Here is a 26256-nt window from a genome sequence, read left to right as displayed (position 1 = left end):
GCTCCAGGGGTCCCTCTGACCCGATGGTTGGTTCTCAGTGTTGTGGGCGGTGTGTGCCAGACCCCAAGCATTTCCTGGCGTTCCCGCTCACCTGGAGCTCAAACAAGGGGGAGGTAATTGGGGGTGCAGGTGCCGTGAAGCTCACCAGCAGAGCCTGTTTGGAGGACGGGATGATGGGATGGATAGTTATGTGCAGGTGCAGGTGGGGTTTGAGTCGAGCCACGAGGGGAAGGAGGCTCTGGTCAGATGGAAGAGGCAGGACGGCCAGTTGAACAGAACGACGGCCACAGGAGTGTCCTAAGCGACTTGCTGGGCACCAGGCCTTTTGACTTCACAGACCGACAAGATTGCAGGAAGCGGTGTCATCATTTTCCCAGTGGGGAATATCTCTGTCCACACCCCCTTTGCAGGAAGGTCTTCACAACAAGAGTGAGGGGTCTTCGGAAGCAGAAATTCAGATCACACATTGGAGTGTCCGTGGCCAGCTCCACTGGGCAAACACTGCCCTCCCCCACTGCCCCCAGTGGGGCCAAGACCCCTCTGCCTGCCGACCTCCAGCCTCTGGCAGCCACAGCTGGGAGCGCCCTCCCTCTGTTTGGCCTCCGCATTGCAAAAACAGGCCAGACGTGTGGTCCCTGTCCCAGGGGCAGGGGCCAGTGTCCCCAAGTAGGGGACAGTGTTCCCACCATTCGGAGCCAGTGGCTGCAGTTTGAAATGGGTGGAGGGAGTTCTCGGGTCCTTGGGTGTGGACAGTGGGTCTCGTGCTCCTGTAGAGTTTGCCCCCCCAACCCGTGCAACATCATTGCCCTCTCTTGGTTGTAGAATGAGCATTTTCAGACAGGGGGGGCACATTGGTCAGATGGTCCAGCCTCACCCACCGAGGACTGTCCTCTGACGTCCCTTACAAGCTCGCCGCCTCCCGGGACAGCCATTCTGTTGCTGGTGGTGCTCTCCAGCCATGTCCTCTGGCCCCTGCCCCAGCCTGGGACCACCCTCATCCCTGGCCTCCTTCTCTGGGACGCCCAACCCTGCCTTGGCCTGGCGAACATTGCCTCTGCTCCGCTGGTGCCCCCCGCTCTCTTCTCTCATTCCACCCACCTCCTGGCTCTGCAGCTGTCTCCCCCCGTGGACAGTGACACCCCAAAAGCAGGGCCATGCTGTGTCTTCCCTTGGTTGGAGTTCGGCAAATAATCAGCCGTTGATAATTGCTAAGGGAGTGCCATCTTTCATTGTTAGAGTGGATTTTGCTTTTTTTCTGAAAACTGCCCTGTCCCTTCTGTGCACGGCTCCTGGGTCTACCTTTGGAGGCTGTGTCTTCCCAAAGAAGAACCAGGCTCCCCTCCTGTCTCCTCATCCCAATCCACCACTCTGGGCCTCTGGCCTACAACTACACACTTCTTCCTTTAGGGCCAATGGTCTGTGTTCCGATCATGTGTTTCCCTCCCCGGTGCACCTTCCTGACAAGTCACTGGCTTCTCAAGTGTAGATGTAACTACGGGAGGAGCAGTTTCTGGTGCCCATCCTTCCTTTCTCCCTCTGTCTCAAAGCCCAGAAACACACAACCCATAAGAACAGCCTACACCCTTCGCTGGGCACGCCTCCCCCTCTTCCTTCATCTCCTTCCTTGGTGTTAGTGAGCATCTGCTCTGTAATGTACCCGTATGGTCCTGGAGACAAAGACGATCACAGTGACTCTCCCCTTCAAACTGAATACCCCACTGTTCTGTTCCCTGGGGACTCTGCTCTCATTTAGTACCCAAATACCTACGGAAAGAGCCAGGCTGGGGACTGGAGGACCTGGGCCCTAGAGTCCTGGTTTCATCTTGGTCGGCCGTGTGACCCGGGCAAGCCAGCTGCCTTCTCTTAGCCTGAGTCGCCATCCCTCCCAAATGGATGTTTTGTAGTAAGCCATCTCGAAGGTCTCTTCTGCTTGTTCAAGTCTCCAGTTCGTGGCTCCGGGAACTTTCCTGCAACCCTCCACCGAGCACCACCCGGCCGATGCGAGCATCTCCTCCGCCAAGTGAGAAACAAGGAGTGGTGCTGAGGGCTGGCACCAGAGACACCCAAAACAAGGAGAGCAGGGAGACTGCGTAACGTAAGCAGCAGACCCTGGGCTGGGTCTGGAAGCAGGTGGGAGTGGGCAGGGGCCCGAGGGAGGCACGCTAGTGGGAAGAAACAAGAAACACCAAAACGAGTCCGGCACCCGGGTCGGATTCCGGCTCCGCCAGTATCAGTGGGACCATGAGGGAAGCCCTTTTTGTCTCATAATGGGGAGGTCTCAGCTCGGGGGTCTTGACATCCCGCCCAGCACGAACATTCTGGGACTCTTAAGTGGTCCCACTGCCTGTTGACTCCACCCACGAAGAGCCGATGGATGGGGGAGACCATGAACTTGCAGCCGGTGATGGGGTCTACCAGCAAGGGCAAAGAGATTCGGTCTCAGATGCACCTGCCACACAGCTTGGGCCTGCAACTGCCATCTCCGAGGCGTGCTGAGCCCTTGCCAGATCCACACATCAGATGACAACTTGATTCTCACACTTGGATCCCTGTGAGCTAGTTGGCACCGGATGTCTAAGCCACAGTCCCTAAATCTGTCCCTCACCATTGACGGAAGGAATCTGTGCTCTATTAAAAGCATTCTTCAAACACCAGAGAATGCTAAATGTGTTTAAAATATAAAAATCAACCAGAAAATGCATTTTATTCTCCTTAAAGTTGTAATCTTTGCATATCTCCATGGATTTGAGTGCCAGCTGGGAACAGAAGTCCTAAAATACCCGAGCAAGGCCATCCCTGCAGAAGGAAGGACTCTCAACAGAGCCAACTAGACTCTTCTCTGATTTATGCATCCTCACTAAACTTCTGAGTGGATTGCTTAAAATCTCGCTTTCCCACTAGTGCTCCTGTCTCTCAGTTCTCCCCTTTATACTCCGGTACACATGATTTCCAGAAAAATATCTCAAATACGGTTGGTAGGTAGGAACTCCTCTCCCTCCACTCAAGGACCACTGGCCACGTGGACCTCTGTGTCCGCTTAGGCTGTTCCCTCTCCCTGGATTGCCATTCCTCAATGTGGATGATGCCCACTGAGGCTTTGAGGTCAGTATGGGCGTGGCCGTAATTCAAGAACCCTGACGGCCCCCTCCCACTCCCCCCCCCCACTGTGGAGGGGTCGGAGCCGCCACAGTGATGCGTGTAACATACCCCAGACCCAGTGACTGTCTGCCCTTGAGGCGAGGCCGTGGTCCTTCCTTGGCATGAAGGAATCAGCTCCTGAGAGGTGGTGAAGTCAGCGGTGGCCGGTGAGGCCTCGATGGCCGGGCTGTGCCCACTGTCTGCCAAATTCAGCCGCACCTGGTCGCATCTACACTCACGTTGTGTGTTTCTTGCCACGCGGGCCCTCTCTGGCCGGGCCGTGCTGCTCCTTGCTCAGAGGCCCTGACCTGCACTCCTAACCCTTCCCTGCTATTTCTAACTGTTGCCAATTGAGGTCCACCGCCTGCCCTAAGTGCCCCTACATTTCAACCTGTAGGAGGCCGTTGTGAGTCCATCTTCGCTCAGTGACGCTGCCGTCCTATGGGAATTGGGGCTTCCCTGTTTAGCAGAGGCAGAAGGAGGGCTGCTGGTTAGAGCAGCCAACTGGCTTTTGGTGGCCGGGGGGGGGGGGTGTCTCTGCCACACCTGCTCCCCCCGCCCCCCCCCCCGAGGAGAAGGCCAGAAGCATCCTCAGCCTGGAGAACGGGGGACGGCTGGGTCCCACTCCCACCATGAGACAAGATGTGGCCCCCAGCACCTCCCTCCTCAGAATGGAAGGTGCCAGGCATTCGAACCTTCAACTCTGAAGTAGCAGTCATCCCCTGGAATGGCATATCGGCTTACGCTTGTGAAGAAAACATTTTGTCACTTTTCAAGTTTCTTTTCCAAGGTCTTTGCTCTCAGCCCCAAGAAGACGTAAGACACGTGCTCATTTGTCACTTTGTCACCACACAGTGCTTAGCCCAGTGCTCCCTTCCTCTCGGGTAATCAATAAACGCTTGTTACCTAACTAAAGGCAAATTAAATGCTAAATAGGACTAATTACAAGCTGTTGCAAGATCCTGGCTCTTAGCGAAGAGAATTGCTTGTGATTGTCGGGGGTTTGCCCAGGTGCATGGAACAAGAAATTATTTTTTAACTGCTTCTTTATTCCAGAGGGTGTGCCATTCTTCTAAGATGGTTGTCCTCTCCTGTTCAAAGGGCAGGATTTCATTAAGATTTGGAATGTCGGTCTTCCACACTGTGGAATCCCTTTCAGGAGGTAGCTAAGTGGATTTGGATTCCTGGTTCCATGAGAGGAGACGACCAGTCACCATTGCAGGGAAGGAAGAGCTCACGAGTACATTAGTACACCAGAGGGGAGTGAAAACACGCAGAGGTGCCCATAGTCCCTGTCCATGTGCCACCCTCAGAGAGCTGCAGAAATGACCCCGTTTGCAAATAATAATCAATGATTTGTAGTGATGGTGTTTAAAATGTGCAATTTAGCTTTTGGCTGATTGTACTAAAATGAGCAGCTGCGTCAGCTGACAAGGTAAAATATCAGAGAGAAAGCATCTATTTTAATAAAGAACAAAATAACCACAGTAGCTTTTCCAGAGGAGCTACTTATACCTCATTTATTTTTATTTAATTTTTTTTTTCCCTTCAAAGGACAGTTCAGCAGACTCCGGTCTTCATTTTATGAGGTCATCAAAAGGACAGCGGTCAGAGCAATCTTTTGTAGCGGCTTTCCCAGGGACGCTCTCCACTCTCATTTAGACGAATCACGTATCTATTGTCACATATCTGCTCTTTCTTCCTTCTTTATTAATAGACGAGGTGAAAAACAGTACTTAACTTCTCAGGGGTTAATCAGTTCCTGCTGTGTATTTCTCCCCATGAAGGCACAACTGCCATTCATAACATCATTATTGATCACTGTGAAATAATTTCAGGCTTGATCTTAGTGCCCAGTCCCCTAGGTATCCATAATTGCAGTGAGTACTCAGAACCTGGAGGGAGGGACCGAGGATTATTGCTGCACAGCTCTCCGCGATCCCGAGGTTCCTCTCGATTGCTGGGGGGATGAGCTCTTTGGTGGTTGTCGTTGAGTGTGGAAATATTTTCTCCAACTTCTCATGGCTTGCTTCTCTAGATTATCATGAAAGGTTTTGAGCAGCAGATTCTTGCATGGGAGTAAGTAGTGGAGACTGTAGCACTTCCTTGGGCAGGGAGTGTGAGAGATTTAAAGGACACTGAATGGTATTTTGGACAAGGTAACGGGTTCAGCCTTGTTGGAAGTAGATCTGCTATAGGAATCTAAGGGAGCCATCAGTGTTCTTTGGAAGGTATGATCAAGGAAGGCAGCAGTCTCCTCCTACAAACTCGTTGGGGCCACTGTTAAATTGTAGAGCTCCGGTCTGTGTGAACCAAGATCAAACTGAATCTAACGGACTTTATGGGCTTATCAGGACAATCAACAAGTGAGATGAATCGAGATCTTGTAAAAAAAAATAAATAAATAAACAAAAACACCCAAGTTAACTCTTTACATGGAATGGAAAATTCCCAGAAGCAAGGAAAACACTTTCAAGTGAAGATACTCTTAAGAAAAAAAGAACAAGAAAAGAGAATTACCTGACAAAACCTCATGTCAGATTGATCTAATCAGTCACTTAAATACATAAAAAAAAAAAACCATCCTTGCATTCAAGGAGATAAACAAGGATTTTGAGTTTCCCAGTTGTTGGCGATGTTGCCCTAATTGTATGCTTCATCTACTGAGTTCAGAACAGTTTGAAGACATTTATTAAGTCCCTACTAAATGCTGTGTTTGCTCACACAGCAACTATCAGGATTTTTCACCTATAATTTTCCCTCAGAAAAGAGTTACCAAAAACTAGAAGCCTTACAAAGGTTCTCATGTAGCAGTTTATGCCATTTACTTGATTTTGAACAATGCATTGCCTGCACTATGCTGATTTTGGACAAGCAGACACCTGATGGAATTGGAGAGAGAGAGAGAGAGAGAAAAAAAAAGGAAATTTAACACAGGTTTAGTAAATTCCTAGGCTACGTCATTGCATTTCTTGGTGTTGGATGCATTTGATGTTATTTTAAATAGGTCTTCTAAAGTGTACTTTAAAAAACAAGAGCAAGGTAATCCTGGAGATTACAAAGAGTCCCAGAATATATTTTTAAAAACAATCATCCTCCTGCTATGTGGATAGGTACTTGTGGCTCACAGTTACAGGAGATGAAAAAAATGGGGCAGAGCAGTATCTGAAGAGATACTGACTGAGGACTTTCCAAACCTGATGACACTAAGATACACATTCTAGACTTGCCACAAAACTCAAGCAATACAAAGACAAAGACGAAGACAAATACACCTAGGTATATCTTGACTTCTGGAGAAAAGCAAGATGCATGACTTTCCAAAGAGTAACAATGACACAGAAGACTTTGCGGTAGAAATGATGGAAACTAGAACATAACCAAATGGCGTTTTAAGATGTTGAACAAAAATAGTTGCAAACCTAGAGATCTATACTCAGGAAAATGATCCTTCGAAAGCAAAGGCGAATAAACACATTTTTCAGATAAAAAAACTGAATTAATTCATTGCCAGCAGAGCCACACTAAATAGGCTTTTTCACATAATTTCTGTTGGAAACTGAAAGCACAAATAGCAACAACACAAAAATCAGTAGAAAAATGGAAAACCTCAGTACGGTTAATGGACTCGTCCACATTTTCTCCTCAGAAGGCAGGGGAGTGTGGTTGAGGCTGGAGAGAGTGAATGAATGAGGTCACAGTGTTCATATTCTGGTACCGGAACCAAGAGGACTTGCTGAGAGACTAGATGTAGGGGATGATGTGATGATCATAATCGCTAATAAGGTTTCCTGGTTTGAGTGGTGCCATTTATTGACAGAGTGGCCGAGGTTGGAAGATCAAGGGCTGTGTGGGTGGCTGACACCCGAAGAGTCTCTCATACACACCACGGAGAGAGGTCAAGGCTGGTGATAAGTGTTAGAGTGCGACCTATGTCAGAACCAGAGGCACCCTGAGGTCTGAAGGCCACGCGGAGGGGGCGATCAGCAGTGCGGCCTAACAACGGAGTAGTGGGTGATTCAGGGTGAAACCTAGGGTTGCATGGCTTCAGAGGAGCGATGAGAGCGTGTTTCAGGTGGAAGGGTGATAGGTCAGCTGGGCTGAATGCTACTGAGAGGCCAAGTGAGGCAAAGTCAGGTACAGATGACATATTCGTGAAAACTGACCAGGCACCAGGGGGTAATGGGCTCTGCCTCTGGTAAGACCAATCCAGAGTGAATGGTAACCAAGACAGCAAGTAGACGTCTCTAGAGAAGTAGGGTAAAAGGGAGCAGAGAAATGGGGTGGAAACTAGATGAGAATCGTTTTTTTCTTTTCTTTTCTTTTCTTTTCAAGTAGGTAGGCTACTGAGATCAAGAATTGGACGTGTAAGCAACTGAGCCACCCCGGTGACTACCCCGACTCTTTTTTAAAGATGTGAGATACCAGAGCATATTTTATGAGGGAAAGAGGTCAGGGGAGAGAGAAAGGGAGAAACAGAATGAGACTGTTGGCCCTAATGGGAGAGAGCCAATGACCTAAGCCCTTTTGATCTCAGGACCAAAGTTTTTGGCCTTAGGATCTATCTGCACGCTTGAAAAACCCAGAGGATCCCAAAGAGCTTTGGTTTTTGTGAGTTCTATCAATATTTACCACATCAGAAAGCAAAACAGATAAAAATTTTAAGTATTTGTTTACTAATTCATTAACATATTAACATTTTTATGAAAAATTATAGCTTTCCAAAACAAAACATTTCATGAAAAGAGAGGCAGTTTTATACTTTTGGGAATCTCTTTACAACATCTGCCATTTTAGAAGACAGCGGGATTCTTCTATCTTGGTTTGCATTCGATCTGTTGCAATGACACACATCATGTAGTTTCTGGAAAACCCTATTGCACACTCATGAGAAAATAAGAGTGAAAAGGCAAGTCACATCTCCTCTTACTATGAACATGGTTTTGACAATTATGGACTCTCTGAAAGGGTCTCAGGATTCCCGGGGGGTTCCCAGGACACACTTTGAGCATTGGCTGCCCTAGGCAATTAAGTCCCAGAGAAGGCCAAAGTGGGGTGGGATTTAGGACACGAGTGGGTGGGCTGGCGTCCTTGCGAACAGAAGCAGAAGAAGAGACAAGTGTGCTCCATTCCTACAGCTTCGAGGCGAGGCTGGGAGCCCAGGGTGCAGGTCAAGCAGCGCGAAGGTACTCCGTACCCTTCGGTGAGAGGCAAGACCAGCTTCCCACGGCCGCGCACTCAGGTGGCTGAGCGGGACTGCAGATCATCCGCTTCTCTGCTGTCCGAAACCTGCAGAGGATTCCTCAGCAAGGAGGGCCGCCACTAGCTTGCCTGGGTGCTAACTCCAGTTCCGCCATCGAGTAGCTGCATGTCCTGGGGCAGAAGACCCTCTCTGGGCCTTGGCTTCCCATCTGTAAAATGGGAATGTCCACGGAGCATGGTCAACTGGAGGCTGAGGGTGCAGCGAGGTGGGAGGCGGGAGGCGGGGGGCGGGGGGCGGGGGTGGTGGTGAGGGGACAAGCTGGCCCCGCCTCCCGGCGGCTCTCGGCCTCCTGGAGGCCTGCAGGGCACAGCCAGGCACACGAAGTGTCGCAAGGGCCACCGGCGCGGCGAGCGCTACCCTTAAGAAGGGCGCAGCACGCACTCCGTGCTGCACCCGCATTCTTCCCTTCATCCGGACGCCAGGCCCTGCTCTCCTATGTTTGGCTTTTACAGGACAGGCTGTCGGCTTCTCACACCCACGCGCTTCGATGCGGTTCCAAGGGACCAATCCGACCGCCCCCTAGCTCGAAGGCCACGTCACAGAAACCCACTATCATGACGTCCTCGCGGGGGTACTCCGCCGGTTCCCGCGCCTTGGGCGCAGACTTCCGGCGGAAGTTCCTCCCGCAGAGGCGGAGCACCGGTCCAACCTGGTCACGCCTCTCACTTACCGATATAGCCAATAGGGGCCTCGCTTCTTGCCGGGTGCGCAGACCCCTCCTCCAATCAGCGCGTGTCATCGTTGCTCGGGCAACAGCGTCCTAGAGGAGGCGAGTGGGCTGGGCTCCTGTGGACGCGCGGCCTGGGGTCCGCGCGCTCTGCGGTGGCTCCGCGAGGGGGAGAAGCGACAAGGGGGCTCGGGTAAGGCGGTGCGGCCTCGGAGTCCCGACCCGCGCGCTAACCGAGGGCAAGGGGAGGGTCGGGGCGGGCGGCTCTGAGGGTCCCACAGCCCGGGTGGAGAAGGCTGCTGCTCACCGCTCACCTGGGCACGCGGAGCCTCCTGCCCTCAAACGTGCCAGTGGGCTGGTGACTCGCTCACCGGGTCCGCACGTGTGTCAGCCGGCGTCGCAGGCTCTGGCGCTACTGCGGTCCGTGGTGCGGTCCCCGTGCCGTGGGCTGACGTCATATTTGGGGAAGGCAGACCACGACGTGGGAGGTGGTGACCTCTTCCTCCCTGCCTCTGTGGAGGTCGCACGGGAAATCTGTGGAAATGCCTTTGCTCACTCCAGTTTCCAGACTGTTCTGTGCCCCTCATTTCACGGGTCCCCACAGCCACCTCGAGGATCATTGCCTCCCGCTTGTAGACGGGGAGCTGAACCCTGTGGCGTGAAGGGGATTGTCCAGACTCACCCAGCCAGGGAGCTGCAGAACCGGAATTCAAGCTCGGCATTTGTGTCCCCTGCTACGAATCTCTGGCCTTTCTAGAACATTCTTTGTCCTCAGACCACACACAGTTCTCCTTGCCTCCCTCAGAAATTTTGTCTGGAAAGCGCTTTGTGAAACGTCCTGTTGCGCAGAGCATACTTAGGATTGCGGGCTGAGGCACCCCTGGCCTTCCCTTGTCCTTCTCTCCTTTCCTTACCCCCTAAAAATCGTTGCCTCGCAGACTGCCTTTTCCCTGTTAAAAGGACTCTTACTCGAAAAGAGCGATTTAATAACGTTTCTTGAGTCCTGTGTGCCCCTAAATGGGTGGACTTTCAGAAATGCTGTGAATGAACTTGACTCACACACTGTAGTCCCTCCAACTCTGTCCTTTATCCATTGCCTTCCATTCCATAAAGATTTACTGGCTGGGGTGGGGGGGTCATTCAGAAGTGGAACAGGCTTGGCCCCTTGGATTATCTGGGAACATTTCCTTCCCACTCAACCCTGTTGCAAGCTTCTTGAGGGCACGTGGGTTATTTTGGCGATTTTGTGCTTTCCCTTTCCCTCCGCCTTCCATATGGTGCTTGGCTCAAGGGAGGCGCTTGCAGAAACTTGTCAAGAAGCGCTTACTTGAGACTTTTAGTTTGCTCTCCAACTTTGGCCCTTTCCTGCCGTTTTGCAGGCACCCACCTGATCCCCCATGCACGGAGATCTCCCCAGCGCCCACGCTGTGACTCCTGCAGCTGACGGGCACATGGACACAGAACCAGCTCCAGGACGATGTTCAGTGGGCTGGTGCCTGCCGGGCGCAGGAAGCCACTGGGAGGCCACTGGCTGTTGACAAGACAGTTGCTGTGATACAGCTTCTTCACAGGTGTGTATTGAGGTCGTATCGAATGCTAGAGGTCAGCAGTTGGTGAGCGCCCCCGAAAGTCTTCCTGGATGGCTCCTTCGCCTGCCAGGATGGGCCAATGTGCTGTACGATGCGCGTGAGAAAGTGCGAGAGAGGCAAGATGCTAACGCTGCCTCCCTTCCTTCAAATGCCGCGAGTGAGCTGACCTTTTCGCGAACTATATTTAGATATAGGCTTGCACCATCGTGGAGATTGGATTCTTGTAACTCTTAAATATTAATACACCTTCATCGAAATGCTACACCATTTGGAAGAGGAGCTTCAAAGGAAAGAGACGTGTTTGAGAAAAGCCTGTGAACAGAGAGAGCCCATGAATATGTTCTGTTTCTAGCCCCGAAGAGCTTCGGTTTCTACCTCTTTGCCTCTTGGTTTTGACCTTTTACTGTCTCTTTCTTGGTTGACGTTGTTTTGGGTGCTCTGGTTGTTTTTCTTCTCTATACCTATTTATCTGTAGTTTTATGACTTCTGCTTCTGCTTCTAGCCCTACGGTGACCGCTGCGACTCCTGGCTAGTACTTACCGAACACTTACTGTGTTCCAGGCACAGCCCAGGGCCTCGCATCCTTTTTTAAGTTTATTCCTCACCACCTGTTTCAAAAAGGAACAGTTCCCCATTTTGTAGTTGTAGGAAAAGGGACTCAGGGAAGTTAAGAGCCTTCCAAGCCGAGAAATAGTAGAGTGTGCCTTGTACCCCAGGATTGCCTGATGGCGGGACCTCTGTGTTCTTCACTCGTGCTCCTCGCACTCAGATATTTATCTGCTCCCGAAGTCCCCTGAGGTTTGGAGATGACGCCTAAGAATAGATGTAATACGGTAAAATAAACACATGTTCACCAGGATCACGGAGAGTACAAGTAGAACAGTAAAGTAACATCACGGCGGAGGGGGTTGGGGAGAAAGTATTCAGATTGTCCGTAACGCTTAACACAGACTTAGTTGTGAGCCTCTTGTTAACTCAAGAAAAAAGAAAATGGTCGTGGGGGAATTGAATTTATTTTGTTCAGGCAAATAAAACATTTTTTAAAAAAGATTTTCTTTATTTATTTGAGAGAGAGCGAGAGCAAGTGAGGGGACAGAGAGGGACAAGTAGACTCGGTGGTGAGCACAGAGCCCAGTGTGAGGCTTGATCTCACGACCCTGAGATCATGACCTGAGCCTAAATCGAGAGTCAGACACTTAACTGAGTGAACCACCCAGGCGTCCCCAGCAAATAAAGCATTTTAATTCATCTGGAAAACTAAAGCTTTTGTAAAATGTAGGTCTTTATCACAAAGACTGGGCAGGGCTCGGTTACTACCAAGGACTGAGGTGTAGGCTCAGGCTTCTCACCGGTTAGGGAGAGAATGTGGACTACTGAAAGGACTGTGGATGGTAACCGTTTTCAGTAACACCTCCTCAGTTTTATTCCCCCACCCCAGGACTTTGTAAATGCTGGTGTCCTGTCCCCTGGGTCCATTCCTGTCATTTGTTTGCTCATTTACTCAACAGTTATTCACTGAGCACCTGCCGTGTGCCACCACAGTGACGGTCATGTCACTGTCCTGATACTTTTCTTGCCTCCGCCCTGTCACTTTCTATGGCTGGGTTTTTTTCTGGACTGACTTTGGTTTGCCCTCCCTTGTGGTTTTTATAAAACCCTGAGAGGATGCTCACCACTTACACTGTAAATGCCCACCTGCTTCTGCGCCTCTCGTGTGTGTTCTGTGCCTTCCCAGGGCCTAGAAAATGATGGCAGTTACCAAATCGTGAGTACGACCTGCTCTGTGTCCGCTGCTTTGGGTAGGTTATCCATGACCCTCCCGCAGCTTGGACAGCGTGGCGCTGAACCATTTTTGGTTCCCTAGCCCTTTGAGAAGCTGGGGAAAGCAGTATGTCCTCTCTCCAGGAAGATCATTTCACGACACCTTTGCATTTAATCTCAGAGGGTTTGAAGTTCTGCGAAAGCACACACGTGGACCATGTCCCTAGATTCCAGGTTAAGAATATCTCCTTCAAAGAGAGACATTGTTTCCATGTTGAAGATAAGGAAACCAGGTCAGGAAGAGGTTAATTAACTTGTGAGTTGGACGGTAGGTGGTGGAACCAATTAGACCTTAAGTCTTCTTGACTCTAGACTCTGTTTTTTTCCCATTGTCCAAAAGTGTAGATGCTCCATAAATGACTGACGGGGTGTATGGAAGGATAAAAAGAGAACTTTCTGGGGTATGTGTCCCAAAATATGGTAAAACATCCATATGATACCAGATTAGACAAGGAGAAAGATTTTTCTCAAGTATTCGGATGTAACTGCCAAAATCTTTTTGTTGCTTGCCACTTTTTCCAAGTGACAATCTCTCCCCCCACCCCCACCCCGTGATACCAGTTCCAACAATTTTTGCTTCTGATGCCATTTCTGTTTGGCCGCACACATTTCTTACTCTCGTGTTGAATTATGTTTTCTCTGGATGCCAAGGCAGATGGATGGCACTTTTGTTATGATTCTGTTATAAATAGCATCTGTTAAAAACTGGACATTAATACTTCTCTGGCAAATAAACAAATGTAGCAGGGAAATAGCCCTCTGATTTTGGTTGCCTGTGGCTAAGAAGTGTATGTGATGGGGTCTGTGACTTGGTGCATTTGGTGGGGGGCATTGGTTTTATGAGCCTTCTTAATTTCTACCTCACCAAGTTCTGAAGTAATTTTTTGGTTAAGGTTTTATTTTGAGGTAATCTCACACCCAAGGTGGGGCTCGAACCTACAACCCCGAGATCAAGAGGCACACGCTCCACCCCCAGAGCCAGCCAGATGCCTCTGAAGTCATTGATGAGTGTCTCAGAGTTCTCTTTATTTGGAGAGCCTAAACTGTGGGTGGCGTGAAGCCAGAGATGACCTACACGTCAGAGTGCTGTGCTCATGCCCGGGGCACTACTTAGCTTCTGGAATCAAGGGTAAGATTAGCCCAGCCTTCTTGCCCTCACTGTACTAGGTGTTGTCTGCTGTGGTCCATAGAGAACAAAGCTCAGTGTGTTGAGTGTGAAGCGGTGAGATCAGCCCATTCCTCCACTGGAGGGCTCACCAACCAGCAGGGGCTATGGATAAACGGCCAACAGAAAATTCTGGAAGCAGAGAATCAGAGTGCACAGAGTAGTAGGGCTAGCAAAGGAATGGAGTTACAGTACCTTAGACCTTTTTGTCCTTTTCTTTATTAAATAAAACACCCGGCAAAACAAAACCATGAGACCAGATTCTCTGTAAAAGCTCAAGTAGTTTCAGTTAAAGAAGATAGGAAGAAAGGAGGAGGGACTGCGCCCTCCATCTTGAAAGGTGAGCTGCAGTGGGCAGGCAGGAGGGGTGGAAAGAAATTGTGGCAAAAGCATGAACCTGAGCTCAGGTGGGGAAGGACAGGGCCTCTGCGGAGGTCTGTGTGAAAATATAGGTTACATGGAGCGCTGGTACCTGGCGGTCACTTAGGGCCAGGTTACTCATGATGGGAATGAAGGATCTTTTCCCCCACAATCAGGGGTTTCACTTCAGTCTGGGTGCTCTGGAGAAGTCTTGCATTTTTTTTTTTTCTCTTTTAAGCTTAAATAAATTTCAACTCCTAAAAATGTTGCAGAATCAGTACAGAAAGTTCCTCTGTGCCCCCAGTCTTCCCCCTACTCTCCCCCCCCCCGCCCCGATAACATCATACAGAATAACCGTAGCACAACGATCGGAATCAGGACAGCACTAGGGACTAAACCACGGACTGGATTCAGGTCTCACTCGTTGGACATGCGCTCATTTTCTTCTCGGCACATCGTTCTGGGAGATTCTAACACATGTATAGTTCTGCATGGCATGTTTTTAAGCCAGGGAATAACACATCTATATGTGTGCATGAGAAGGATAGATCATAGCAACGGGGAGGATGGGTTAGAGGGAGAAGGGGGGACCTGGAAGACATGTGCAGGGCTATTCCTGTAACCCACACGAGTGAGGGCGAATGCAGCCGTGATGTTAGTGGTGGGGAGGGGCAGGGAATGATAGATCGAAGAGTGTTTTACAAGTAAATCGACAGCCCTTGCCAGCTGCTCAGAAAGAGAGCTGGAGGCCAGAGTCAAAGGCAGAGATTTCTGCCTTGACTTACCAAGGTTCAGGAGTGGAAGCAATTTCATTGGTTCACTCAGTGAGTTTAAGCACCCTTGACCGCTAGTTCCTGGCCCAGGATCCGGAGTATACAGATGATGTGAATTAACTTGGCCCTTGCTTTACGGCCCTCTTTACAGAGACACGCATTAACTGAATACTCATGCGGATAGGTAAGTCATTCCAAACTAGGCCAAGGGCTACGAAGGAGAGCAGAGGTCGTTGTGGAAGTGTGTAATAGGGACATGGTCCAGTGCGGGGGCACCGAGGAAGGCTCCCTGCGGAAGTGTCACTCGTACTGACATCTGCGGCATTGGTTTTGGGTGACAGCAGCAGCATCCCCTGGGGACTTTCCAGCGAGGCGTGTTCCCAGGTCCCCGCCATCCCCACGATCTAGATCTAGGATTGGGATCTGGAGCTGGAGCCCAGCGGTCTGTTCCTAACAAGCGCTCTGGTGGTTCTGATGAGAACCAGTGATCTTTGCAGGGAGGAGTGCATTAGGCAGACCCGAGAGAAGGATGAGTGGTCTGGGGGCAAGGTGTTGGGGGGGGCTACTGCACTCAGAAACAGAGCTTCCGTGTAGGAAGGCCCCATCAGAGGGACAGCCAAGGGTCACTGTGGCTGAGGCTCAGGGAACTAGGAGAGGAAGACAGCAGGAAGAGCGGGCACGGTGTCTTGCACAGGCTCGCGATAACCATTAATGACTTTGGTTTTAATTCTCAGGGCAATAGGAAGCAGTTGGAGTTTTTAAAGCAAGGAAGTAACATGAGGACATCAGTATTTTAAAGTAATTATTCTGGCTGATGTGAGGAGACTAGAGGGGACCATAGTAGGGTTACATGTGTGATTGTGTGTGTGTGTGTGTGTGTGTGAGATCTAGATATGGGCAGATGAGTGGTAGTCATCCTGTGCTGACGTAAGATCACTCCCCTGGGAAACCTACAATTTAGTATGAATTCACATAGAGGACCTGCCTGAGGTTTTGTTTTAAGATTTTATTTATTTGACAGAGAGAGCACTCGCAGGGGGAGCAGCGGAGGGAGAGAGAGAACCATCTTCTCTATCTTCCCTGCTCGGTAGGGAGCCCGATGTGGGGCTCGATCCCAGGACCCTGAGATCCTGACCTGAGCTGAAGGCAGCCGCTTCACTGAGCCTCCGGGCACCCCTGCCTCGGGCATTTGACACAATTCTCCAGGAGCTTGCAAAATCCGTTGATTATTCTGCAGACCCGCGGGCTCCGTTCCTGCAGCCTGCTAAGGTACATAAGGAAATCTGCCTGCCAATCTGTGCTCACGCATTGCTCTCTTATTTTTCAGAATCCACAAATTCAGAAGTAGTTAATTTTGAAGGAAATGAAACGAAGTAGCACCAAAACGCATGAAGCCACAGTCAACAGCACAAAATCCTGCAGCACCAAGGCCAGGTGAGCTGCCTCTGTCTCCTGAGTGCCGGTGTCCACCAGCGGGACCAAAGGGAGTGTACGGTGTCCACTGGTGGGGCCGCACGGGGGCGAGTGCGCCCTACAGAGCTGGGTGTCCGACCTCCCTGGAGAGAAAGTGCTTTACAGGCTGATCATGATCCTGGGATCGCCTGTCTGGTTTGTGTCATTCATGCAGAAGGTGCATACTAAATGCTGATTTGGGGGCCAAAATGGTCTAGGAACTTACACATTTATCGTATTCACAAGCATCAGCGTATACATCTTAAAGCTGAATGTCCTTAATTCGGGGCTCAACGTGATGACAGATACTCAGCAAGTCTGGGGACATGGGAAAAACCAGGGAGCCGGCTTCCCTGCACCCCCCCACACCTCTGCAAGCTGGGTTCGTCGCTGGCCGCATATGCTCCGTTCCCCCGATAGGTGGCAGCAGCGTCAAAACTTTCGCTGAACTCCGGAGGGGAAAGCATCGCGACTTTCCCTTGCCAGCATCCTAGGACTTGCTCGGCGTCTACACTATAAATAGGATGTGTTAAACGCTCCTTGTCTGCTCACAGGAGCTGGAGGAGAGAGCGCGTAATGGTTTCCAGCTCGTACATTTTAAAAGGCTGCCAGGGAAACAGTTTCTGAGATGGGAACAGCTGTCTGACAGCCAACGTGCGGTCAGTTCTTCTGACACAACTTGTTTGTCGCCTGTTGCCGTGTCCGCCGTCGTGTTAGGCGTGGGGGTGAGTCTGAGAATGGTCATTAGGTAAGAGCGAATTTCTGCGACACTTCCTGACATTAGGTGTTTGTGTCCAGGATTGAGAAAGCACATTATGAACAAAATGGTGTAAGCTTTTCCTCCAGGATCTGTGCTCCCACTGAGAGAAGTTATCACAAAACCACAACACTCAGTTCAGTTAAACTTGACCTTCCTTATTTTTTGGACCACCGTGATCAGATGTGGCTCCTGGTATTGTGACGTTAATCATCTCATGGGAAGACAAGGAAGTCAATTACAAGGGCCTTGGGTGTCGATTGAGAGCTTTCAGGCCGTGGTCACCTGTTCTGGGGGGGGAGGGGCGCTGAGAGTGAGGAATCAGGGGTGACGCTGAAACTTAGGCCCTGGGAGGCAGGAAAGAGGAAGATGACCCTAAACGGGTCCAGAAGTAGAGGGACGTGTGTGCGTGTGTACGTGTGCGTGTGAGTGTGTGTGTTGGGAGGAGAATGCTGTTGTGTGACAGGGCTATGAACATCCTTCATGCATTAATTTGAGAAATACTTCCAGTTATATTCCAGGTCTCTGGGGCTGGGGGGTCAGAGGCGTAAAAGCCCCATTTTATGTCATGGAGCCCGCAGTCCGTGTTGTCATTTCCCACACTTGACTGTGGCTTCCAGCTGTGGGGAGAGCGGTTCCAGGAAAGGACCAGCTGTGATGAGAGGCCGCAGAGGAGCACACAGACAGGGTGACCGGGGAGACCTCTCTGAGGAGGTGACGGTCATACCCAGGTCTGTGCGTGACAGGAGTTCGCTGGGGAGAGAGGCCCCTGGGACGTAAGAGGCCAAGAGTGGAATGTGAGGAAGCAGGAGCTGAGCTAGGCCATGGCTGCCTGGGGGCCCCTTAGGCATGTTCTTTCCAACATGCCACGAGACATTTATCGAAGAGCATTTAAAATAAAAGAGATCGCTGCCTCCCCCACGCCATATAGCTATTTTCCTCCCATGCTGTGGACCCTGTTCACATGTGAAAACACATTTCTTTATTACTGTGTTCGTAGTGTCTACCCCACAGAGTTTTTCTCTTAACATTGTCCTAAACACGTTTTTCTGTTTCAATATATTTATAATCATTATTTATACTACTCCGTTAAAGCATATTAATGTTGAGAGGTTTGTGTTAAATTTCGAATTTGATTTCTGAGTGTGTGTGGGTTTGTCTTGTAATGTGCGTGTGTTGGGGGACTTAGGCTTGGAATTTATGCTGCAGGAGAAGGTACTGGTTAAAGTGAGGTCCGGGAGGAAGGTGAGAGCCTGTGTGGGGATGTGGGGACAGCGTGAGTAGCGGGGACCCTTGGTGGAGGAAGTCTGTGGCTCAGACTCATGGGGCTGCGGGCCCTAGAGGCAGGTCACTTTTTAACCACAGATTTTTCTGCTAAATTGAATTCAGTTGACTGGCTAAATTGTTTTTTACGATACCCTATCATTTGGAATATATTTCTAAATCAGCTTGCATTCTTATAATCCCTATGTTTAGAACAGTAGACGAGGGGCTGCCAGCAGAGTCTAGAATATTGGGGGAGTATGAGGCTGAGGTAGGGAGGCGGCACAAGCCCCGGAACCCTAACATATGATTAGATTATTGTGGAGATGATTTGCTTTTGATTTTCTACGTGTTCTTTTGAGTAGGTTGCAGAATTGTTAGACTGGCAAACGCAAGGTGTCCCTTCTAGAATACTGACAGGGTTTTCTTATTATTCTATCAATATATGCAAACTTCATTGTTCTCATATATTTGCTTTTGTGAGAAGACACACAAGTCACTCATGCACCTGTGCAAGTACACACACGCACGCACATGCACGCACACGCGCGGGCACGTGCTCGCACACACACACACCCCTGGCACAACTGGGCAAAAAGCCTAGCATTAAAATCAGCAGAGCTCAAGTCTGGGCTTCATGAGTGACTTTGGCTCTTTATTTATCTCTTTTCTTTTCTTTTCTCTCCAGTTTAATTTCCCCACCTCTAAAAATATGGATATTGGTATCTGACCTGAAAGGTCACTACAAGTTTGATGGTTAACGGAGGGTCGGCAAGATAGCTGCTCAGTTATAGCTAGGCGAATCTACTAGAATCGCTTCAGTGTAACATTTGTGATCTTTTACTTCATTTTGATATTGAGCAGACTTTACAGAGCCTCCTTCTAAATCTGCAGACTCATACATCAACTTCAGGGTCACCTAAGCACTGGCCTCAGCCTGTAAAGGCACAAATGGCCCGGCCGCCACTCCCAGAGTTTCTGACTGGCTGGGCTGGGTGGGACCTGAGAAAATGCATTTCTGGAAAGGTTCTAGGGGATGCTGATACTGCTGGTTAAGGGACCACATTTTTTTTTTTTTTAAGATTTTATTTGTTTATTTGACAGCGATCACAAGTAGGCAGAGAGGCAGGTAGAGAGAGAGGGGGAAGCAGGCTCCCTGCTGAGCAGAGAGCCCGATGTGGGGCTCGATCCCAGGACCCTGGAATCATGACCTGAGGCGAAGGCAGAGGCTTTAACCCACTGAGCCACCCAGGCGCCCCAAGGGACCACATTTTGAGAACCACTCTTTAAAGCTACATACGTATCTGTGTGTCTGCTTCAACCGCCTTTTAAAACTAATTTTTTAAAGGTGCAAAGGAAATACATTTCAAAATAAAAAATCAGTGATAATTTAAAAACCCTATGTTATTTCTTCATGAGGAATCTACAGATGGACTAGCTTTTCCCCCCTCAAGGTGACCTGAGGACAGCATCTCTTGGGAAAATTCCCGAACCCCGGAGACAGAGTGATTTAATTCAGGTTCTCAGCCACTCGAGGACAGGAGGTCACTGCATTCCTACCTGCTACCTCAGAGTCATTGTCCATGCAGTGGGGATATCTTTACCTGTGCCTGAAAAACGTGGCATTTTCCGAAAAGTCCGAGTTAAGACGGTGAGCTGCCGGAGGTCGGGGGGTTCATACTTCTCCTTCCTTCCCTCCACCTGCGCCTGCACGTGGCCTGCCGAGTTTGCCGAAGAATGAGCGGACCGCCGGAGGATAGTTGCTTGGAAAGATGTCAGTCCCATGACTGTTGAGGTCTGTTCATGTTGTCAGACCTACCTGGGTCTGGCTGTCTGGAATATTCCCATTGTGAGTGAAGTCTCACTGGCTTTTATGATCCTGCAATTGGTAGAAAGTAGAACTGGGGAAGACCCACCAGGTCATCCAGACCTTTCTCCTGCTGGAAGAGGATTATTCCCTGCAGTGTGCTCAGTAGCATTAGGAAGAATTACTTTTCATATGATTATTTTTTTTTTCATGCTGTCTTCAACTAAGTGTTTCTTGAATTGAACCGCTTTGTATTCAAGTAATAAAATGCACAACAGGCAGTACATTTCTGGGTGATTATCTCACTCCTCAGGTGGTGTAATAAGGCACGAGGCCAAAGCCCTGGCATGCCTTATTGTTATTAGGAAGGGAATTTATGGATAAAATAAAGCAAGTGGTTATTTGCATCAGCAATCACTGCAACCAGGAATGCAGTTAAAGCGGGACATCCCCGCGGGCTTGCAGAGCAGGGGTGAGGCGGGGAGATGAGCGTTCCTCACCAGCCCTGCAGCTCGGGGAGCCAGAGCCACGCCACGTCCTGCAAGGCACTTGTTAGGGGTTGTGTCAAAAGCAGCAGGAAGACCTTGGTCATGGCGACTGGATGAACTTGACCTGTGGGATGAGCTCTCCTCCCGGACCTGGCTCTGGTCTCACTGGCACCATGGGAAGCCCAGTACGTGCTTGGCCCTGAAGAGGCTTCGGTGCTGGGTTTTCCTAAATCTGAAGCATATTTGCTGGCTCTGAGTTAGTCCCCAGTAAGGGCTCATTGATTTAATGTCATTTTTTTCGTTCTTGAAATTCTTCATGAGCCTGAGTTTCTGGTCTCGTCTCTTGCTCCGGCCCGTCCGGTGATACTGGGACTTCCCATCACCTGCGGGGCTCCATTCTGAGCAAGATGTGCACGTGCTGTCCCTTCTTCAGGCACACGCTCACCCCTTCCTGGATCCCACTCACTTTTCCAAAACCCTGCCCCCAGTTACATCCAAGGCTCTGCCTCTCCGGGGCCTGGCTCTTGAGTTCCTGCCCATGGAGCTCAGATGCGCTCTTACAGCTCCCTGGTGGTCACCCTCCTCCTCCCACGTTCCCCTGGCCTTCTCTTCTAGATGATTTCTCACTTAGTCCTCTCTCCTGAATCCTGGACGCCTCTCCTGTCCTCACTTGCTGCTGATGGCCCGACATCCTGTTTCATGGAGGAAAACAGACATGAGCCCCAGGGAACACCCTACCCTACCTGCTTGTCACCATGTCTGTGTCCTCTGCCTTCTTTGTCATGAGCCATGGACCGACTGTGCTCCTAAAAAAGGCTGATCCAGGAGATGAGATCCTGTCTCCACTGGTGAACCAATGGAACTGGCAACTTCTCCTTTCCGTCCTGCTTTATTATTTTTTGCCTACAGAGAATCGCTACTGGGAGTATCCACTCAGGAGTCCCCATTGTCCTGATTTAAAGACATTCTTCCTTGACCCTCCCACCCACCCCAGGCACCACATAGTTTCTCTGCTTTACAGCAGGGCTTCTTTCCCTCTGAGTTTACCTGTGACTCACTTAGGCTCCCCCACAACTGCCCAGTTCCCCCAGTATGGCGTGTCTTGAGGTTGTAGGTACCACCCATGGGGCTTAATCCAGAGTGATTCTTGGTCCTTATCTTCCCTGCTGATCACTGTGGCGTTTGACACACACCATCTCCCCCTCTTGAAACCTGTTCCTCACTCGGTTTCCAGGACACTCCCATCTCCTGATTTGCTCTGTTCTCACTGGCTGCTCTTTTTCGTTTTTTGCTAGTTCTTCCTTATCTCCCTGGACTCTGAAGGTTGGAGTACCCCCAAAGCTCGGCTCTGGCATGTTTTGTCTTTTTACACCTGCTTTCTCAGGGGGCTGACCCCATCGTGCCTTATATCCATTGTATGCGAACCGTCCCCACGCTTGTATCTTCAGCCCCGGTCTCTTCCCTGGAGCAAAGGCTTCTATACCCAACTGCTTATTCAGTATCCCCCCGGGAGATCTAACAGATGTCTCCAACTTAACACGTGCAGAATGGAATCCTTGATCTTCCCCTCCACACCTGTCCTGCTTGGGTCTCTCCCATCTAGTTAATGACTACTTCTTCCAGCCTTTCTCCTGCGTGCCAGATCAGACCTATAAGAAAATCCAACTGACCCTGACTTCAGAACATATTGACAGTCTGACTTTTCCAACACTTTCACCGAAACCATCTTGGTCCAGGCCGCCATCTTTTCCTGCATGCGTAATTTCGGTGCATTTGGTCCCCTTTTTCCTTCCCTGCCCCTTTAAGTCTATTCTTGACATACAGCCAGAGGAACCCTTCAAATGCGAAGGCAGATCATAACCCTGCACGTAACTCTTCTCCGCGTGTAACCCTCCAGTGGCTTCACATATCACCCTTGGAGAGAGACTCATTGTCACAGGAGCCCACTCGGGTCCTCCGTCTGGCTTCCTCTTGCTTCTTTGTCCTCTTAATGACATTTTTCCCTTCCTGGTCTCTGATCTGTGCTCAGTGTCATCTGTTCTCTTCCTGGCTCCATTTATCTTCACGGTACTTGTTGACGTGTGTCATTTACTTAATTACTGTTTGTCCTCCAGTACTAGAATATAAGGCCCATAAGGTCCATCTTTTTGCCAGTTTTGTTCATTGACCCCCAGACTTCTAGAAGGAAGCTCAGTAAATGTATTTTGACTCTATAATCTATTCGACTCTATAATCTAGTTGAAGGAAGATGTATGTGGGACTCTGATGTCCGACTCACATGGCTTCAGCCCTGGTATGGTCCCTGCCCACAGAGACCTGTGCAAATGAGACAGGTCTAGACCAATACCATGCCAGGCAATCAGGGACTGCCCAAAGAGAGGTAGACCAGAGCACCAGCCAGTGTGTATTTCTTACACATTAAAGAAAAATTCTGATTCATTTCTTTAACTCTGTAAACTTAAATTCTTAAAATCTAGGGCTTTAGAGCTATTGCCTAGTTTGATTCTTTATACTGATATAGTGCCATGCACGTCCATCTCTTTTTGAATATTAAATAATTATGCACTTACACTTAACCCTGAAGTCTACTAGGAGAAAATTCTTCTCTTCTCTAAAACTTCCTTGTAGAGCTAGAGCTGGATACCTTTTATTTCCTTTTCTTACCTAATTGCTCAGCTAGAACCTTCAGTACAATGTCGAATGAAGTGGTGAGAACAGGCATCCTTGTTCCCCCTCATTTCAGGGGGAAAGCTTGCTGCTTTTGTTCTTCTACCATTCCGTGTGATACTGACTGTTGATTTTTCACTGGTGCCCTTTGTTGGGTCAAGGAAGTTCCCTCCTATTCCTAGATTATTGAGTGTGTTTATCATGAAACAGTATAAGGTTTTGTGAAGTGCTTGTTCTGCATCTATCGAGATGGTCATGTTTTCTCTTGATTGTCTTAATGTGGTATATTATAGTGATTGGTTTTTATATGTTCAACCACCCTTGAGTTCCTGGGATAATCTTACCTGGCCATGACATCTAATTTTTTTTTTACATGTTGTTGGATTCCGTTCGCAAGTATTCTGTTGAAGATTTTTCCTATATTCCTAAGGAATATTGGTCTTTAGCTTTCTTTTTTCTGATGTCTCTGTCTGGATTTGGTAATCCTGGCCTCATAGAATGTGCTGGGAAGTGTTCCCTCTTACTCTTTTTTGGAAGAGTTTGTGAAGGATTGGTTGGTTTTACTTATTCTTCTTTAAATGTTTGGTAGAACTTAACCAGTGAGCCCATCCAGTCCTGGGCTTTTTTTGTGAAAGTTTTTGATTTCTAGTTTAATCTTTTTACTTGGTTTAGGTCTACTCAGATTTTCTGTTTCTTTTTCAGTCAGTTTCAGTAGCTTGTAGCTTTCTAAGAATTTTTCTAGTTGGTGTAGATTAGCTGGTTTGTGGGCATGTAATTGTTCATAGTATTCCCTTATCCCTTTTGTTTTGTGAGATCAGTAGTAATATTCTTTCTTTCATTATTGATTTTCGTACATTGAGTCTTTCTCACTTTTTTCTTGGAGAGTCTAGGTAAAAATGTATCAGTTTGCCGATCTTTTCAAAGAACTACCTTTTCATTTTGTTGGTTTTCTCAATTTCATTTATTTCTGCTCTGATCTTTATTATTTCCTTTACTCTGTTTAGATGGGATTAGTTTACTCTTATTTTCCTAGTTTCTTAGGGAAGAAGATTAAGTTATTACTTTGAGGTTTTCTTCCTTTTAAAAACACTATAGGCATTTACAGCTATAAATTCCCCTCTAGGCACTACATCCCCTAATTTTTGGCATGTGTGCCTTTGTTTCCATCCACCCATAAGTATTTGCTAATTTCAGTTGTGATTTCCCCCTCTTTGATCCTCTGGGTTAGTTAAGAGTATGCTATTTAATTTCAATATGTTTGTGAATTACTCAATTTCTTTCTGTGATGGATTTCTAATTTCATTCTAGTGTGGTTAGAGAACATAGTTTGATTATTTCAATATTTTAAAATTTAATCAGGACTTATTTTATGTCTTAACATATGATTTATCCTAAAGAATGGTCCATGTGCACTTGAGAAGATTGTATATTCTACCATTGCTGGGTGGGTGCTGGTTAAGTCTAATTGGTTTATGGTGTTGTTCAGGTCCTCTGTTTCCTTGTTGATCTGAATAGTTGTTCTATCCACTTTTAAGAGTGGGCTTTGACATCTTCAGATGTTATTGCTCAAGTGTTTGTTTCTCCTTTCAGTTTTATTGGGTTTTGCTTCATGTAGATTGGGTCTCTGTTAGCAGGTGTGCATGTGTTTATGTTACCTTCATTTATTTTTTCTCTAATACTTTTCTTTATGTAAATTTGCATTTCTGACTTATTCTTCCTTCTTTCTTTTTTTTTAAAGATTTTATTTTATTTATTTATTTGATATAGAGAGAGAGTTCACAAGCAGGCAGAGAGGCAGGCAGAGAGAGAGGGGGAAGCAGGCTCCCCGCTGAGCAGAGAGCCCAATCCGGGGCTCGATCCCAGCACCCTAAGATCATAACCTGAGCAGAAGGCAGAGGCTTAACCCACTGAGCCACCCAGGTGCCCCAGTTCTTCCTTCTTTCTGAAGAATTTAAATTTTTTTAAAAAACAGGCCTGCTGGTGTCACATTTCCTCAGTTTTTGTTTGTCTAAGGAAGTATTTATTTGTCTTTAACTTTTGAAGGAAAATTTTGCTGGATATAGAATTTTAGGTTGGTGGGGTTTTTTTCTTTTTATACTTTAAATATTTCACCCCACTCTTTTCTTGCTTTTATGGTTCCTAAAGATAAGAATGTATGGGCCTTTCTTTCTTTCACTCTTTCTTTCTTTCTTTTTTTTTTTTTTTTTGCATGTCTCAGAAATTTTTTGTTGGAAACTAGACACTTTAAATAACGTGGTAATTTTTGAAATCCTATTCTTTCCACTTTTCATGTTTTGGGTTTTGTTTACTGACTTTTCTAAACTAACTTTGTAAAGTCTGTATATTTTATGGTGGACAACCACTGAAGTGTCTGACTGGTTAATTGAGTGGTCAGCTCATGGCTGGACAGGGATTTCCTTAAATGGCTGTAAACGGTAGTCTTCCAGGCTTTGCTAAGGGGCTCTTGGTGTGTGCTGGCACTTTCTTCAGTCCTCTGCCAGGCAGTTTACAACCCTTCCTTTGGCTTCACTTCCTGCTTGTGCAGAGCCTCAAGGTCAGCCATAGGTGAGACTGTAGGGCTGCTCAGTTCTTCCTGAGCATGCTCACTGCCCTCTGCATGTTAGTGGCTTTCTAGATTCCAAAGAATATGCGGGAGCTTCTCAGAGCCCCTGTGGACATCTCATTCCCCAGATTGCCCTTTAAGGTTTTTGGTTAGTCTGTTATTTGCTCCATCTATTATCTTGTGTCTCAGGCAGCTAGAAGGTTTTTTGTTTTTTTTTTTTTTAAGATTCATTTATTTGATAGAGACCCAGCGAGGGAGGGAACCCAAGCAGGGAGAGTGGGAGAGGGAGAAGCAGGCTTCCCTCTGAGCAGGGAGCCTGATTTGGGGCTCAATCCCAGGACCCTGGGACCATGACCTGAGCTGAAGGCAGAGGCTCAACCGACTGAGCCACCCACGTGCCCCAGGCAGCTAGAAGTTTAGACAATAGTCATGTCTGATTTTTTTTCAACAAATGCCTTTTTTTTTTTTAAAAGATTTTATTTA

At 48.4% G+C, this 26256-nt stretch overlaps 1 protein-coding gene across 4 annotated transcripts in view; it reads left to right on the top strand.

Moving 5' to 3' along the window:
- The first annotated feature begins 9162 nt into the window (after window positions 1-9162).
- EFCAB6 (EF-hand calcium binding domain 6) overlaps window positions 9163-26256 on the top strand; it is a 221050-nt gene continuing 203956 nt past the window's right edge. For all 4 annotated transcript variants that reach the window (XM_047742933.1, XM_047742934.1, XM_047742931.1 and 1 more), the window contains exons 1-3: window positions 9163-9261; window positions 10448-10639; window positions 16104-16210. In XM_047742933.1, coding sequence (XP_047598889.1) covers window positions 16140-16210 — 71 coding nt within the window. In that variant the 5' untranslated portion in view covers window positions 9163-9261; window positions 10448-10639; window positions 16104-16139. The remainder of the gene's footprint in view (window positions 9262-10447; window positions 10640-16103; window positions 16211-26256) is intronic.

This window comes from Lutra lutra, chromosome 8 (assembly GCF_902655055.1).
Source record: "Lutra lutra chromosome 8, mLutLut1.2, whole genome shotgun sequence".
Classification (NCBI taxonomy): Eukaryota; Metazoa; Chordata; class Mammalia; order Carnivora; family Mustelidae; genus Lutra; species Lutra lutra.
This window is presented reverse-complemented; position numbering and strand designations above follow the sequence as displayed.